General features: G+C 40.7%; 1 protein-coding gene across 1 annotated transcript in view; it reads left to right on the top strand.

Moving 5' to 3' along the window:
• GRPEL2 (GrpE like 2, mitochondrial) overlaps positions 1–12673 on the top strand; it is a 28719-nt gene extending 16046 nt beyond the window's left edge. Inside the window, exons 2-4 of the mRNA XM_082257029.1 lie at positions 6252–6405; positions 8644–8725; positions 12278–12673. Of these exons, the coding sequence (XP_082113155.1) occupies positions 6252–6405; positions 8644–8725; positions 12278–12609 (568 nt within the window). The 3' untranslated portion in view covers positions 12610–12673. The remainder of the gene's footprint in view (positions 1–6251; positions 6406–8643; positions 8726–12277) is intronic.
• The last annotated feature ends 6215 nt before the right edge of the window (positions 12674–18888 follow it).

Here is an 18888-nt window from a genome sequence, read left to right as displayed (position 1 = left end):
TTTTGCTGTCTGTGCCCCTGTTCAGAAGATTTCACCTCACTTTCTGTCCCTATGACAACTGTATTTTGAAAAATTTGGGTTATTGTGGAAACCAGGATTGGTGATAAAGCTTCGGTGGAGAAACCTTTTTCCCATGACAACGCTTACAGGAGTGAATTTTCCTTCCTTAGGGCTAGATTTCGTCTCGCTTCCTGTTGTCTCTCTCCGTTTGTAAGTTGGATGTTTGTAACCCGGGGACCGCCTGTAATGTACCCATCTGACTAATATAACTTCATATTTTTATTTAATAAAAGTAAACGAGTGAGATATTTGATACATTGTATTTAAAGTGTTCCCATTCATATATCCTAAAAAAAAAAAATGGATGCTTACCTTTTTTTTTATTGAAATTTTAAAAACAATAGTGTATAAAAAAAGGAAAAGGGGGGTGGGGGTCATTCAACAACCCAGTCCTATTATCCTATACAAAGCAAATCTGCAATATATATATTCATGTTTACTTATATTAAACAACCTCTTCTAAAATTACATACATTTTTTTTTTTTTTTTTTTTAAATGTGGGGGGATATTCTATAACTGTATACTGTATCACATATTAATACATAAACTAATAGGGGAAAAATATTGCATATTAATAAACTAATTGGGGATAAACAATTCTAACAGAGGGACAGTTTACCATCTTTAAAGGACACGTACAGCCAAAGCTTGTTTGTGGATCAAAGGAGTGTAGTTCTGTGACCCTTTTTCAGCAAACAGCAGGCTGAAGCCCGGTGTCTACTGACATCAGAGCTGGTCCAGGCTGGGGAAAACTCCGACCATATGGTCAGCATCTGCCAGCATGCCTGGACCACCACCCGGCTCAGCCTTACAGCGACCTGCTGGGAGCCTGAGCTGGCTGCTCCCACCTGTCCACAGCCCAGCGCTCCATTGAGCGAAGGGGTGGGGGATGGAAGAGCAGAGAGCCGGTAAACGACAGTCACCAGCTCTCTGCTCAGGGAGCTGGGAGAACCGAGCGAGTGGCAGTGTTTAATCACTCGGTTCTCAGTGTTAGAGCTGGCGGGGGACAGATGCAGCATCGAACCAATGCTGCATCCATCTGGGTAAGTATGATTTAAAAAAAAAAAAGAAAATTCCCAAATCCCATACTTCTCTTTTAACCCATTATAAGTGGGTTTACAGAGAAGGTTGACATCAGATCGCCTTTTCCCAATCCCAACCAACTGATTAAAAAAACCTCATATTTATTATGTTGTTGAGCAATCATTTCTTCCATCCTTCTCAAATGGCACATCTCAACGTTCTATTTCCCAATGGATTGTTTTGTAGATTGCCAATGCCTAGGAATTGGAACTCCAGCCATGCTTAGACAAAACCTAGTGACCTAAATGCCCTTTCTGAAAACTCCAACTTGGTTCTCTTGGTTTATGAGGGGGGCTAGTATTTGATGCATTTGCCATAACTAGCCATGTGTGTACTGTCCTGGCAGATCTCAAGATTAGTTACAACAGATATTGTACAAATCTAGTTTACAACAAAGGGTTAAAGATTTAGACAGGCTATTTGTGAGAGGAAGCTCTGTCCCAAGCCTATCTATTGGGACAGACTGACTCTTGTTCAGAAATGTTTGCAGTCAGATATGAGGCCTTCTCCTGGGGAACCTGTAAGGCAAGAAATATTCATTATTTTAAGGTATGGTGTTTGAATGGGAACATACAACAAACCTATAGTAGCCGTTATAGCAAATTTGAATGCAAAAGTGAAAATTCACTTTACGGTGCTATTACTGCTTGTTCTGAATAGGGAACTAGTAAAATGTGCTTGCTCTAGGCACAGGTTTACTTTAGGTACCCATTTGCATTGTGGCAGTGAATGCAGCATGTTTGTGCAATGCGATGCCATTTATTCGGAATGATGCTAAATATGCATTGTGGTGTGCTGCCAGAAATGGTACACGTATGCTTTTGATGTCTTAGGCAGAGTCCATTCACATTATTGGGCTGCTTTTACGCAGAAAATGTTTAACGCGTGTGTGTTAACGTTGCACTGATGTGAATGGGTTTTTAGGCTGTTTTTTGCATGATGCAAATAAAGTCCCTCAGTAGGGATTATTATTGTATAGGATTTATATCGCATCAACAGTTTACGCAGTGCTTTACAACTTGAGGGTAGACAGTACAAATACAATACACTTTAATACAGTAGGAATCAGAGGGCCCTGCTCGTTAGAGCTTACAATCTAAGATGGCGGGTCAAGAGATACAAGAGGTAACAACTGTGGGGGATGGGCTGATGGAGAAAATAAAAGTACAGTTGTTAGGTGATTGTCAGATAGGTTTCTCTGAAGAGATGAGTTTTCAGTGATCGTCTGAAAGTGGACAAAGTAGGAGATAGTCAGACAGATTGGGGTAAAGCATTCCAGAGGATGGGAGAGGCTCAGGAGAAGTCCTGGAGGGGAGCATGGGAAGAGGTTACAAGGGAGCTAGAGAACAGGAGGTCGTGAAAGGAACTAAGAGAACGAGTTGGTTGGTATTTTGAGACCAAGTTAGTGATGTAGCTGGGTGCCAAGTTATGGATGGCTTTGTAAGTTACATGGATTGTAATAAAATCTGAGATGTTTAAATTCAGAGCAAGCAGAAATGGAGTTGGAAAGGTCTTTGGCCACAGTCTCTGGGCTTTTTTTAATGCCTTGCGTGCAATAGGACACAAAAGACATTCTAGATAAAGAATGACATATGCAGTCTGCATTTCCTCTTTCAGTTCTTGAGAATAGATTAGCGTAATGTAAGGCAAACTGAGCTGCTGTATCACCGTTTCTGTAGTGTCTGGTTTGGGGATGTTTTTATTGTTTGACACTTTCATAGCGACCTTCCACAGCCTCAACAGGACAGAGTGGGGGAGGGGACAACTATTTTGTTGTAACAGTGATCTCCTTTCTTGGCCTTCACATCTTTAGTTTCATAGACCTGCTAAGCACAGTATGCCTTCTTTAAACAGTTATTCTAATACAAATTCAAACAATAGTGTTTGTGTAAATAAAATGATTGAAAATGAACATTACCGGATGAATGCTGTGTGATTTCTGTGAGGAAACAGAATGAAGGGAGGGATGTTGGTGTAAGTTGGGAGGGGTTCAGCTTGATGTCTGCCAGTCAAGGTATGGTCGGTGTTCCTAATGGATAACCTGTGTAAGGTTTGGACTACTGACCATCACACTAATGCCCAGTACACGCGATACGAAAATCGGACGACTCTCTGTCCGTTTTTGTTTGGTTGCTAGGAACTCTCAATTATATTCGCAAATGGGAGAGGTCACTTACGATACTAATTTTCTCGGACGATGATTCAAAAGCTTCTGGTATGCGTAACCACGCTGTAGCGTGTGAGGGGAAAATGTCTACTGCTCATGCGCTGTCTACTGCTCACCATTTTTTTCGGACGATCAACATACTGATAATACGATTATCGTACGATGTGTTTATGCTTGCACGACCGGATAATATCGGGCGAACTGACGTGATTGCCTCCCGTAAGCTGTGTACTAACGATCAGATTATCGTTCGATCCTTTCACAAGCGTTATTTTTCGTCTGATTTTCGGATCGTGTGTACGGGCCATAAGGGAGCCCATAGATGATCCGTTTTTTGGTTTTCGCTCAAACAGTAGATTGAGGGATAAAAACCAGTTCCACCATGGACACATTCAATGAGGATGGGGGAATCACTCCTGCTGAGCAGTTGTATTCTGACAGCAGAGGGACTTTGCCGCTGTCAGAATACAACTGATCACACTGCTTCAGCAGGAACCAGCTGACTTTCAGTATTCGTGTATCGCTGTCTGTTCAACAGATGCCCGGCTATCAGAATACTATAGCATAGCGAGAGAGATCCTTCTATACACCTCGTTTTTGTGTTGATGCGTGGATCTGTGCGTTCATTTTCCTTCAACCAGCCGGTTGAACAAAAAAAAAATAGCTCCATGTGTATACCCTGCTTTAAATGAATTTACAGGACACCCTATACCTAAACAATGGGCATGACATTGCTTCCTGTACATGAATGTCAGAATTGATGAGAATTTAATGACCTAGTGAGGAGGATTTCCCCATCCTCCTTGGATGTGTGGATGGGGGGTATCGGTTCAGTTTTTTTCTTTTTTTTTTTTTTAGCAGCAATATGACACACCATCACTAACCGTGTGAATGTTTCAGCCAGCCTGGAAATTGACTTCAGTTTTGATGGAGTCTGCAATTTAGGTCTAATTGTACAAAATTAGTAGCCCAGATGAAAAGAAATGCAATTCCTTTTGGTTTCCTCTGTCTACAAGAACATTGCATGTGCTGACACCACTAATTTTGTCCTCCTTGTAGGATGGTTCCTTGCTAGGATGTTTGAGGTCAAAGGGCTTGACATGTAATAAAGTTGTTGACTCAATTTGTCAGAAATCTGTCGCTGTAGCTACTTATAACCATTCATTTTAAACGACCAACCACACATCAGGTTATGGTGTGTGTCATCATCCTTATGTGCTATTACAAATCTGAGTAAAACCAAGGAAAATATGCATTCATTGTAAAGGTAATTTTTTTTTTAGGCAAAATAAAAATGTATTCTATATCTGTTTTAAAGTGTCACTCTGCCTTTGTCTCAGAAAAGCTATGAAAGCTTTCTATTTGTTTATATACTTAATAGAGATTTTATAAAAACTGTTCCTATTTTTCTATAACCAGTGTCTCTCATTCAGATCCTATGTGAGTTGGTTGGGCTTAATATAATATCTCACATCATGACGAAAAGTGGCCCAGAAGTTCACAGCAAAATGGGGAAGAAAATTAATTTTACTAGATTTATTTAGCGCAAAAAGTTTACAAAGTAATGTTAATTACTCAAACCAATTACAGAAGTTACACTGCAGAAATGATTATATTTGTTTGACCTTTTACTAAATTAGGAAGAGACCACTTGCATGATAAAGTGTCTGTATTCTTACATTTTAGCACTTTTTTCATGTATTTCCTGAGCCCCTTGACAAATCCTGCAGGGCCCCAAATGAGAATTGGGAAGGAGAAATTTTGGCAGCCAGTAACTAGGATTTTTTATTTTTTTAAATGATACCTTCTCGCTATGTGACCAGTTTGTATTTTAATAGGTGTTGCTGATATCTTTCTGATACAGAGTGTGTAGACTGCTCACAGGTCTGCAGCAGGAAGACATGTGCAGCGGCAATGCCAGTGTTCTGTCAAATTAGGTAACCGAAGTGACGTTCTGTCAGCTGAATACTTACCGCGCATGCGCAGGTTTGCTATTCTCACAGAACACAAGCAGTCATAAGGCGCCAGCGGACGTCTTACTACAGCCAGCTACTTTTTAAAATTTCACGGTCTTTAACAAATAAAGTGCAAGTATATACATCAATATAGTATATTGAGATCTGTCACGCTGTTTTCATGTTACATTTTCAAAGACTAAAGGTTTAGCGCTGACCGATGCAGGGTGTACCAAGATGGCCTCCACCACCTTTCTACTGCTGGCGTCCAGCTTCTTTCAAAATCTAACATTCAAAACGGCATCAGATGTCAGTATACTATATTTATATTCGCTCAATTTATTGCTAAAATGATTGTGAATTTCAAAACAAAGCTGGGTGTAGTAACATGTCAGCTGCTGCCTTCTGATTGCAGGTCTTCTGTCACATTAGCAAACCTGCATGTGCAGAAAGTATTCCGCTGACGGAACGTCTCTTCCTTACCTAATCTGATGGGTCGCCTATTCTGACGGCACACCGGAAGGCAGAGTAGAATAAGTGCAAGCTACGCTGGGGACGTACCATGACCATTATTACAAAATTCAGTTATCACTTGAAAGGCAGTCATAGGCTGGCTTTACAGCGGTCTAAAGATCCGATGTGCATGCAATAATCCTCCCCGCTATGTCATTGTATTCTGAGTGTGGGACTCCCTTGCTGTCAGAATACACTGTTCAGTGCTGCAACTGTTGGCTGCACGTGCTGATCGAAAGACAACTTTCCAGCAGGACTGTTCACGAGAAGTTGATTCATTAACTGACTTCTCATGAACAGGAACAGCTGTAGGTGGACTGAAATTAGTGGTACCCTCTGAATTGTGATAATTTATGGCCAGCTTTAGGCTGCTTGATGTCTCTAGTTTTGACTTGATTAAACGTACAAACCAGTAAACATTAGGATTTTCCCTACAATCTTACCATGTTTCTCACTCATTATCTCATTTCAGGAGTTGTGTATGCGCATACAGTGCAGCTCCTCAGCAGAGAAGTGCTGGAGACCAGACCACTGTGGATGACAGCACTGTGGACGATAGATCCTACATTGTGAGGACTCTAGAGAGGAGAGCTATGAAGCTGGAGGAGGAAGTGCGAGATTTAACAGTGAGTTCCATGCCAGTCTATTTTGCAAGTGTAGAGATGTTGCTGATCACTATATGCTGGTCATTTGCAAAATGACCTACTTCACCTAATGTGAAACTTATTGTGGCCCAAAAGGTCAGTACTGAATTGCTGAGGATGTCGGCTTTTCAGAATTAGAACTTTTTGTTTCTGTAACGTAGAAGATTTCTGTCACAAATAGGTTGAATGAAATTCTAAAGTTTCATTCCTTATTTGCTGCAGAGGCAGGGTTTTGCTAAATGAAGAGACGCCTGCTGTATGGGTTCCATGGGTTTCCCACACTGTGTTCAAAATGTACTGCAGTTGCAATCAGCAGCTGTTAGTTTCAACCACACTCTCTAAATGTGGGTCCCAAGCAGTGTATGCCTGCACCAAGTTACATGTTAAAAGTATCCGGTTGCAGTGCGTTTTTTGAAGTAGTGCATGCATTCATTTTTCTGCGTTCCAGAGCGATTTGGCCCATTCAGAAGGAATGGGCTCTGATCGAATCATATGTGAATCACACAGTACTGCGCAGTACGAACCGGTCCTGAGGTCAAATTCACACTTTGTGTTGCGGTAACACACATAATGTGTCGTGGTGCCATTTATTTTGAAAGGTATCCAAAGCACTAAGGCAGCACACAGTAACGTGCAACATAATGCATGTTCGTGCATGTGCTTTATTGCGGCACTACTTGCATTAATACACTATCCAAAGTTTAGTTAGGACCAGTGGTGAATTGCTGAGGGATAAGTTACATGGACTACCTGGACCTTCTCCCATAGTTAAGAATATTTGTGCAGCATTGTATTCTTGTATGTGATTAAGTGGGGCTAGATTAAAGTGATTGTAAGGCCCCATTCACACCTCAGTGTTTTGGAGTTTGAAGCTTTAAAAAAATTAATTCTCTATGGAGATGCTTCACATCTCCACTCCAAGTCGCCTGAAGCTCAAAGTTCTGGAGCTTTTTTTTTTGTAGCTCAAATTTCGCAGATTTGCGTATTTTTGGTGTGTTTGCGCACGTGAAGAAAAAAAATAGGTATAATCCTATGAATAAATGTAAAATAAATACACAAATGACTAAAAATCATCAAATATAAAATTATGGTGTAATAATACATAACAAATAACCCCTAACCTTTAAAAAATGTAATAACTAATCTACCCAAACAATTAATAAGAATAATTTTAACAATTAAAATTTGTCTTAGGTTGTTAAGTTATGGTTTTGTTTAATTTTTTTTTTAAAAGGGTTAGGGGTTCATTATTTCATACTATTCATTTATTGTATTTATTTTTTGTGTATTTCCTTTAATTTATTTATCTTTATTAGTAGTAGTAGTAGTAGTATTGACACCCTCACAAAAATATCTAAACCCTTACCCTAACCATAAAAAAAAAAAAAAATGAAATAACTAAAAAAGCTGAAAAACCTATCAACAGATGATAGTGTACTCTATTGGCCAATAAACAAAGCTAAAGCTCAAAAACTCTGCATAAAAATACACTAAAGCCACGCAAAAAAGAAAAATTCTCAGACGCTAGGTGTGAATGCAGCCTAAAGGGTGGGATTTTATTTTTTTTTAAAATAACTTATCTTTTTTACCTGCTCTGTAGAGTGGTTTGCACAGAGCAGCCCCATTCCTCTTCTGGGGTACCCCTCCTGCACTCCTTGACCCCCCCCTCCCTGCTGAATCCCCAACATGGAAATCTGCTTGCGATGGAGGCACTGGTGCGGGCTTGCTTCTGAGCCGCCTCTCTGTCCAAAAGCATAGTGGGGGGTACTGACAATTCAGTTTTTCGATCTAGAGCAGGCATCACTAAATGGCGGACCTAGGTCCGTGTCCGGACCCATTTAATGTCTTATCTGGACCCCTGCGGTCCCCACCCTTTAGAGTCGTTCTGCCCACAGCCATCACCACTGCCATTCTCACAGAGCCAACAGCTGGAGGCAGGACAGCTATGAACAAAGGGCAGAAGGCTACCCAAGTTTTCAAGCAGGTGATTGGTTGTGAGGATACAGGGCGGTCATCGCACAAACATGCAATTCGGACCTCTGCTGGAAGAGTATTTTACTGACTGGACCTTTTGTGTATTTTATTTCAATACCCCTGATCTAGAGTTTATCTGAGGTAAAGGCACCTACTTGGGATATTTGGTAAATGGTTGCTGTGTAAGGGTTATATATAACCTGAAGCCTCGCTAAATATGTACTTTAATTTGTCTTTGTTTGCTAGGAACGTTACCAGAAGGCTATAAGTGATTCTGAAAATGTCAGAAAAAGAACTCAGAAGTTTGTGGAGGACGCCAAAATATTTGGTAAGATATCGGAGGCCATGAATGGCATTTGACAGTTAAACTAAGAAAAAAAAAAGGTAATTGCCCTGGCTGCTATCCTGACTGAATTTCCCGTGACTGTCTGTTCAGGCATGCTATACACAGATGTGCATGTGAATCTTTAGGCAAAGCTGGATGTAGTCCAGGAAATGAGTTACTTTCGCTTGATGAGGGCAGGGTTAATGAAAAGAAATAATGCTTCTGTATTTAGTGTCCAACCAGAGTGTTGTCAGTTCTGATTTGTGATACCTCTGGCTTTATCATTTTCTGTAGTACACTGGAGCCTGTGACCTGAGTGTTTCTCCTAAATGGTGTCTTTGTTTGAAAGGGGATTCTAGGACAAGATGCATTTTTTAAATTCTGTATGGTTCCTTATGCATGTGAAAGACAGTAATGTGCTTCTTTCATTCGAGCCATTAACACTCGAGGCAAAGCATCAATTACAATGTAATCAATCAAACTTTTATTGGGTGCTTTTTACACGTAAACGCTGATTCTCTGTCATTATCCACTGTCCATCAGCAGTAGTTAGAAGATGTAGAGGAGCAAAGAATGGAATGGATCAGATTTTACTTTTCTGAAATAAAAGCATCACTAACAGCAATACTTTTTTTTTTTTTTTCACTTTGGATAGATATAGCAGGATTATAATCCCTCAGTTTTTTTTTTTTTTTTGCCATTTGTCCCATATTGGTGATTTCTCTTTACTTCGTGTCCCATCCCTCCAAAGTGAGGGAATTCCAGGGTGTCACTAGGACTAGTGTGCCTATTGGAAGTGTTCCCCCTATATTGCGGTTTTGATGTCAACCCGAAAATTTGGATTTTTTTTTTATTTTTCTCTTTAGATGACAATGGTAAAGAGGGCAAATGGAGAATCTCCCTAACGAAGGCACAGACACCAAAGGCCCCAATAAAAATCCTACTCTGTTACTAAAAGCAAACCTTTTTAGTTTTGGATACTTTATGCAAGTCAAGTCATGTGTTTTAAAATTGTAACTGTAAGGCTCGGTTCACACAGGTGCGATTTCTGATGTAACTTGAGAAAACATGACGAGGGAAATCGTATTGTGTTCAATGGAGCCAGGTCACATCAATGCGACTGTGTGGTGGGATTTTGAAAGGTTCCTGTGCAACTTTGGTGTGATTTGGCGCCATAGAGTTTGCGAACGACATCTAAAGTCACATCAAGGTCACACTACATAATCTGAAAGTTCCATGGGAATTAAGGGGCACTAGTGTGAACCAAGCCTAAATTTAACGGGACATAGTTCAAATAGAATTTGCTAATGTTTGACTATTTTGGATCCTCGCACGCCTCTCTGTTAACCACTTGCCGACCGCCGCACGACTATCTACGTCGGCGGTCAGCCCCTCACAGGCAAACTGACGTAGGTCTACGTCGCTTGCTTGTGAGGGTCTAGGGAGCGAGCGCGCGCCCCCGGAGGCGCGCTCCCGCGTGGTCACGGGCCCCCCGCGCGTGTGTGACCGGCGGACCCGATGTCCGCCGGTCACTCTGCGATCGGCGGGGGAGAGGGAGAAAGTCAGGCGGCTTGTGTAAACAAGCTGCCTGTCATTCTCCCCTGTGTATGATTGATGATCATACGGTTCTACTATGTAGAACCGTTGATCACCGTTCATACAGCTGAAGCCACAGCCAATCACAGTAGAAAGCACGCCCCTAGGGACACACATAGCCCCTCCCTTTCAAAAAAGTTAACCCCTTCACTGCCAGTGTATTTTTACAGTAACAGTGCATATGTATAGCACTGATTACTGTAGAAATGTCACTGGTAACCCCAAAAGTGTCAAAAATGTCAGTCAAGGGTCCGATCTGGCCGCCGCAATGTCGCAGTACCGCAAAAAAATCGCAGATCGCCGCCATTACGCGTTTAAAAAAAAACAACAAAAATGACAAAAATCTTTCCCTTTGTTAGTAAACGCGATAATATTTTGCGCAAACCAATCAAAATACGCTTTTTGCCTTTTTTTTTTTTTTTTTACCAAACATAGGTAGCATAAAACAAATTGGCCGAAAATGTTAAATTTTGATTTTTACATTTTTTTTGGGGGAATTTTTTAAAAAATGTGAAAAATATTGCTATTTTTGCAAAATTTACGCTCTTTTTTTTGTTTATAGCGCGTGATCAAAAAATCACACAGGTGATCAAATACCACCAAAAGAAAGCTCTGTTTGTGGGAAAAAAAGGATGTCAAATTCGTTTAGGTACAGCGTCGCACGACCGCGCAATTGTCCGTTAAAGTCACGCAGTGCCGAATCGCAAAATACCCCCTGGTCGTTTAGCAGCCAAATCCTCCGGGGCTTAAGTGGTTAAAGAACACAACACAAATTCACTTCTGGATTTATCAGGCCTATTTGACATTCGTGTCCATTCACACCTAGCTGGTCCGTTGCTGTACATTTTAATTTGCATTACATTAAGGAAGCCCATTTATTTACAAAACCCAAAAACACCTGCGCTCGTGGTAAACAGTATAATGATAAAATCCAAACTAAGCAGCTATCACAGTTTCCTGGAGAAAACAACGTCAACAATATTAAATAAGTGCAGCAAATAAACTTGAGTGAAGTTCATAGATAGGGATCCAGTGACTGTGGTTCCACACAACAGGTGCTAATGAAAAGCTGCCACCGATAGAGGACACACACACTGACCCTTACTCCAAATGTTGGACTACTTGATCAAAAGTAGTCAAAGCCTTTTAGTAATATCAAGCTGTCACACTCCTGGGATCTCTTGGCAACTGTATCAATAAAACTATCACACTCCATCCTGGACAGTACCTCAGATCACATAGGATGTGGAAACCAGCAAGAAACACTTCATTGCATAGTATTACCCCCAAAGATGTTTATTAAGAGACCAAAATACTCACAAGACAAACAGATAAAATCGCATGTAGATCCAAATGACAAACGTTGTGGAGGAGGAAATGTTTCCAACCGACACAATGTCCGGCTTTCAAGTGTGGCAATGTCATGTGACTCGGCATCTCCCGATGCGTTTTTGTCATCAGGGGCGCCCCTGATGGCGTCTATAACGAAATCTGAGTCACGTGAGGTCGCCACACTTGGCAGCCGGACATTCCCTTGTCCACACAGTTGATCCACTTGGATCTATGTATGTTTTTATCTATTTGGCTTGTAAGTATTTTGGTTTCTTTTAATTAACATCTTTGGTGGTAAAACTACGCAATGAAGTGTGTCTTGCTAGTTTCCACATCCTATGTGATCTGAGGTACTGTCCTGGAAGGAGTGCAATATAGTTTAATGGATACAGTTACCAAGAGATCCCAGGAGTGTGTTTTGTTCTGTTCCTTTTGGCTCATCTTGTTATCTGAACTGAAGCATATTCAGGGCTGTCTAAATAATGTATATACTTGTAAAGTATATAAAATGATTTAGCATTCAGGTTACTTACTGAATGATTGGAAATTAATCGGCTTTACTAGGACACATTTGATATCTGTTGCTTATACTGATTGAGCTCATTTATTAATTTTTTTTAATTATAGGCATCCAGAGCTTCTGTCGTGATCTGGTGGAGGTGGCTGATATCCTGGAGGACGCTGCTGAGCAAGCCACCAAGGAGGGAATGAAGGACATGTCTGATATCTTGTCTTCGATTGATGGGAAACTGCAGAGCGTATTCATTAAGCATGGACTACATAAAATGACACCAATGGGAGGCGACTATGACCCTTATGACCATGAAATTGTTAGTCATGTTCCTGCTGAGGGAAGAAGTCCTGGAAGTATAGCAACTGTATCACTGGATGGGTATAAGCTGCATGGCCGTACTATTCGTCACGCTCATGTCGGTATAGCAGTGGAGACACACGAGTGACAAATGCTGACTGAAAATCCCCCTTCAATGTTCCTCTGAAAATCTCCCTTATTTATTGTATTTTGTTATGCGGTATAGACTTTTATTCAGTTCTGTCCCAGGGAATGCAAAGATTTTTTCCTCAAGGTTCACCACCTCGGGTTACTTATCTTGTGGAGTGCCTTATTGTTACCTTATGCGCTACAGTTTTTTCCTGGGATTGAAGAAATGTCTCACGTTTTTTATTTATTTTAGTCTTTTGCTTAGAAGGCAGAAATAATGTTAAATATATGTATGCTATGCTGATAATGTATTTATATCCAATAGAATGTTATTTCTGATAGTATCCCCAGGGGATGGAGATATTTACTAGACTAAAAACTGACTTTCTATTTTGCTCAGTTCAGTCCTATATAACTGGCTTTGACATTTTTCTAGTGCTTTATTTTTTCTTATTTGAAAATATATCTGTCTTCTCCAGAGATGAATAAGGTGAACCATTAAGAGAATTTGTCTTGACAATCCAAATTGCTCCAAATAATTTTTTTCTCATACAGACCAAATACTTGTGATGCATTTTAGAATCTGTGTACTTATGTACTGACTTCTAAGAAAACCTGTAATGGGATTATGTCACCATTTGCAAAGCCTGTTTGAAATGGGAAAACTTTGTTTTGGGTGGATGCTGGCAAGTTTATTTTCCCACTATGGCATGTCTTTAGCTACATTTTACAATGCAAGAAGATTCGGTTATCAAATCTTTTCAGAGTAGTGTCTGTACCCACTGTTGTGATGTGCTGGAAAAGTCCTGCATGTTACATTTTGGGTATGTTGACCTGCAGTTTACTTTTTAAGACTGTTCTTTTAAATGTGCATTGTATGACAGCAACCTATATCTACCCATGTCTTCTGGGGGAAACAAGCTCTTAAATATCCTGGGTACCCCAGCTCTTACACTGTGGCCATTTAAAATTTTACTTGACTCTTTCTGGCAGTGGCAATACCTGCCCCTTTATATACCTTCTTAGGGCTTTGAAGAAAGATCCTCACAGCCTGGGTTACACCATTGTTTTAGCATACACCAAAACAATGGTGTAACCCAATGGTGTGTGTTGCGGTTGCCTAGGGGTATTCTTCCTGCTGAGATACTCAGCGGGTGGTCGAACCTACCAGAGTCCAATCAAAACAGAGGAATTAATTTATGCTAGACTTACCTCTATGTGGTCATCCGTTATCAGTAGACATTCTACTGAATGTACAAGTCCTATGCAAAATTGTAATGTGTTTGGTTAAATGCTGTTATCAGAGATATAATATGCCTGTGGTATTACAAATCTGCTTTGCATTTGATGACAACTAGAAAATCGGATGCAGAGCTGCTTACAGAACCAAAGTATACAGTAAATATACTGTAGACCCATCCCTTACTTCGCCAACGAAGCAAGTATTTGCTTTTATATCAGCATGTTTTGTTTTGTATGATAAATTCTCTTAAAGTTTCTCAAGTAGAAATACTCTTGTACCGTTTATGAAGAATTTCGTTATCGGAGTCCTCTATTCTGTGTAGCAGAATCCTTTAAGAATGTACCCTTGTACATCTGTAATGTTGCCAGAAATACTTTAGGTATTTGCAAAACACTGCCATTGACATTGCATGGTCATTAGAATTTGCTTGCATATTAAAACACAGTCTAATGTCTGAAGCCATCTAATTAAAGTGGTTTTAAAGCCATTTTTTGGTAAAAATAAGAGGGTATGCTTACCTGCTCTGTACAATGATTTTGCACAGAGGGGTCCCCCACAGGCACTCTGCTCCTCCCCTTTCCTGTGTGTGCTGCCATAGCAAGCCATGTGCTATGGGGGCACACATGCAGGTGCACTCTCGAGCTGGGCTGTGTGCGTCCATAGAGACTAATGGCTTGGCCAAACCCCCAGCTCCCTCTGCACAGGATTCGACTGACCGCAAAAGGGGGGGGATGAGCAATGAGCAAGTGGTGAAACCATTTTATTTTATTTTTTTACTTAATGCAGAGAATGCATTAAGGTTAAGTGTTTTTAACTTTAGAACCACTTTAAGTACATAGGCACAGATGCCATTCATCCATTTCATAGACATGTACAGTAGATATTGTACTGTTAATGGGAAAAAATAGTGGGGTGATAAATGCGCTGTCACGTATGTATCCGAGTGGGAGGATTCCTCTAATATGCCGCAGCTCGTTATAAATGAATAAATGACTCTGAGATTCGGATTCAATCCGATTCTATATGCAGCCAACTCTAGTATTAATCACTAAATACCAATACAATAAGGAAGACACAATGAGTCGGCGCACGACAGAAGAGATTTCAGAAAAGACTCTGACCAAGTCTACCAATGTCAGAATCGCAGCGAGACGTCTTAAGATATAGGAAGATGCTGAAGAAAAAGGGGGTCTCACTACTTATAATATATAGACAGACCAGATAATTAAATCAGAAGTCAGCAGGTATACGAAACATATATGATCCAACTCTTGCAAACTAATCCGATTCCTTTAAAATCCTTAAAAAATCCCTATATCTGTCTGAGGTGTATGAAGGTGGGAAGTAAATCCTACTTGTAGGTAACTTTCATCAGGTCAATCTATAAACAAAGCAGGTATAAGACGACATATATAAAGATTCGCATTATATATGTTGTCTTATACCTCCTTTGTTTATAGATTGACCTGATGAAAGTTGTCTACAAGTAGGATTTACTTCCCACCTTCATACACCTCAGACAGATATAGGGATTTTTTAAGGATTTTAAAGGAATCGGATTAGTTTGCAAGAGTTGGATCATATATGTTTCGTATACCTGCTGACTTCTGATTTAATTATCTGGTCTGTCTGTATATTATAAGTAGTGAGACCCTCTTTTTCTTCAGCATCTTCCTATATCTTAAGACGTCTCGCTGCGATTCTGACATTGGTAGACTTGGTCAAAGTCTTTTCTGAGATCTCTTCTGTCGTGCGCCGACTCATTGTGTCTTCCTTATTGTACTGTTAATGCATTCTGAGAACACTTGTTTTGTGTTGGACCTGGCCTGTATTTATCTGAAGTGCTTAGACACTGCCATTACCATATCCTAGCTTAAACCTGATGGATTCTGTGGCTCATGTGATGTCTGTGGGAACATTTATATTTTAAAAAGTCGTGACTCTAATTGGTTTCAGTGGGATCTTTACATATGGCTGAATCTGAATCAAATGCTCATCACTGTTATACACCAGAATCTTCAATCTCATCCATGCATATCATAATTGCTGCTGAATCAAATGTTGATTGGCAGCTAAAATTGATTTTGGCATAATAATGTAAACAGTGGCGGCTGGTGCTCAATGGGCCAGTGGGTTGGGTCGCAGACGGACCGCACCACACCATATTCATTCGCTATTGTTTCACAACTAGGTGGGCTTAGGGCGCAGTGCTCTACGCCCCAGACCCACCCTTTTTTGAATCCTATTAGAGCCTCTGGCTCTTATCACGTGCTTCAAAAAAAGAAAAAAAAAAACTCCATTGGAATCCATGCATCTGGCGCCCTGCATGGATTGGGGGAGCGGCACCCCGGTGCCCCCAATGGATGGGGGCCGCCCCTGAATGTAAACATTTGATTTAAAACTGTCTGTGCTGCTTTTATAATTTCCCATTCTAGCAGCAATTTAATGTTTCCACACTTACACTTTTGATGCAAAGTATTTCCATCTAATGCCAGATTTAGCCAACCTTCCCATGTATTTTCAATCCTGGCCTAGGATTTCATTCCTCTTGGTGTACATCTTTTAGCTTTGTTGTTGCTCTGGATTACACGAATGACTTGGCAACAATTCCAGGAAACCTCTTGCTGTGAAGCAGCAGCCTGAGCCATATAAACTGCTTTCCGTTTTACATTTCTGGATAAGACTGATTGTAAATATTGACTGCAAAAAAATATCTGTGCCATTATTCCTACTGTTCACCAAAGTACTGGAGCCTGCTTGTAAGGGTTTATATCCTGTATAAATGTCCGGATTGCTTCCAGGAAGGTTCCAGTGATAAGAGAATGGGGCAAGGGGGGTCTGTGTGAACATATATTTAGGACTGGAATTGCTCATCACTTGCAGTGTGTTTTCAGAATGCTGGTTACTCTGATTCTCCACAGGAAATAGTGTTTCACTGTGCTGGGGTCTAGTCTAGATAAGCAGGGAAGAAAAGAACATCTGATGTTATTTGAAGACAATGGGCTTTTCTCCAATTACATTTTTATTGAAAAAGCTGCATTGCATGGGCAGTCTAAGTAAGGAGTGCAAGGCAAAGAACAGCTGCGTAAAATGGGATTTTTCACAAGTCCCTCTGTCTACAACGATGGCATTTACAAATTACTACTAAATCTTTTACCTTTGTACACGTATACAAGGTCTTTTGTTCTCTGTATACATTTGCTAATATTGTCAGCCAGTGTCTGTAAAATGCATATGTTTTATTGGTAACAGACTGAAAAAAAAAAATGTACCATTTATATTTATTAGGATCCCATAGATCAAAGGCCATAAGGCCCCAGTAGCACACTGCGATACTCAGATGTCAGTGCTTTGTGTTGTTGCGTTGACAAAAATAGTGCAGGTGTATTTGTGCATTAAAGATTTGCTCAAAGTGTTTTTAATGCATGCAAAAGTGTGAATGGGTTCTAAGGCCGGCCATAGACTGTTCAAATCGTGGCTGGTTCAGCAGGAACCGGCCGAGATTCAAACCTTGTGTGTGGGCAGGCTGAATGTACCAAGTTAATACTCAATCAACTTTGGGTACAACCAGCCTTCCGGATTAACTTGCCATCATCGCTAGTGGCTGCTATAGCCACTAGCAATAGTCACTGTCTTTTCTTGACCGGGATGGACATACCGTGCCCCCCGGGAGTAGACAAATGCTCAACAGGAGGGATTTGGCTCTCAGTAGGAAAGAAAATGAATCGTGCATGGCTGGCCTTAATAAAGCTGGGGCCAGCTGACCCTTATCCTAGCCTGTGTGTGTGTATATATGTGAGATATATAATCACATATATACACACACACACACACACACATATATACATACTCATTATATATATATATATATATATATATATATATATATATATATATATATATATATATAATGTGTATGTATATATGTGTGTGTGTAATGTATATCTCTCTCCCACAGTTCCTACCTCATACTAGCAGGTGATCTCCTCCACCAGGCTTCAGTCTACCCTGACTGTTGTATATATTGGAGACGCTATCTCCTCCATGCAGGCATGCAATTAGAATGGCCTCTCTATTGGAGCAAGGGGAGCATGGAGAAAATCCACACATTTGTGGTATCTCAAGGAACGCAGCACTGCCAATGTAGCTGGTGCAGGATGTTACTGGCTGGTCTGATGCAGCAGTGTGTGATGATCAGGACTGGGAAGGAAGAGGTGGGGGGTGGCAATTTTTCCCAACTTCATTTTTTTTTTTTTATGTTTCTATGTAACATCATTGTAACAAAGAACATTCCAATTTAGATACAACAGTAAAAATGTAATGTCTTATGCTGAATTCACCTAAACATCCCCCAGCCAAATCTACATTGTTAATCTTATTGAAGCACAATATTTGTTACCAACAATTTTAAACTTTTAAAAGTGCATGCTGTGGGTATATTATGCTTGAATGAGTATTATGCCTTGTAGGTTTTAGATTTTTAGTGTCTACCTCTAAGGTAAAGCATGGTGGCTTGCTGTGTTTACAAGTTAAGAGATCCTCTGAAGGAATACCTTGTGTTATTGTCATTCAGCCTATAAGTCCCCATTCACACTAGCGCGACTTGTCAGGCGACTTGGTCGCCTGACAAGTCGCGGTGGGTCGCCTGCCATTGATTAGCACAGGACCCGTTCTAATAGGAGCGACACAAGTTGCTCCGACTTAGAAAAAGGGTCCTGTACTACTTTGGGGCGACCTGGAGGCAACTTGCATTGACTTCAATGATATGAAGTCCGTGCATGTCGCGCCGAGGTCGCCCCGGCAAGTCGTGTCGCCCCTGTGTGAATGGGCTATTTTTGTTTTTTGGGCTGTGATTGTGTATAGGAGAAAATGTGAACGTGGTGACAGAAGCCTGAAACACACAGGGTTTTTTTTTTTTTTTTCGTTCTGCAACCCAGGGGGCTGAACGAAAAAAACTTGAGGGGGCTCACTGTACTAATTATGCAATGTTATGACCCTGATCTCCCCACTGAGGTATTGTGTTTTGACAGGGGGACCACTTCCCGCCAGGACACA

Source organism: Pelophylax lessonae (assembly GCF_965119305.1).
Source record: "Pelophylax lessonae genome assembly, chromosome: 4".
In the NCBI taxonomy this organism is placed as follows: domain Eukaryota; kingdom Metazoa; phylum Chordata; class Amphibia; order Anura; family Ranidae; genus Pelophylax; species Pelophylax lessonae.
The sequence above is the reverse complement of the archived record's forward strand: the minus strand, read 5'-3'. Positions and strand labels throughout refer to the sequence as shown.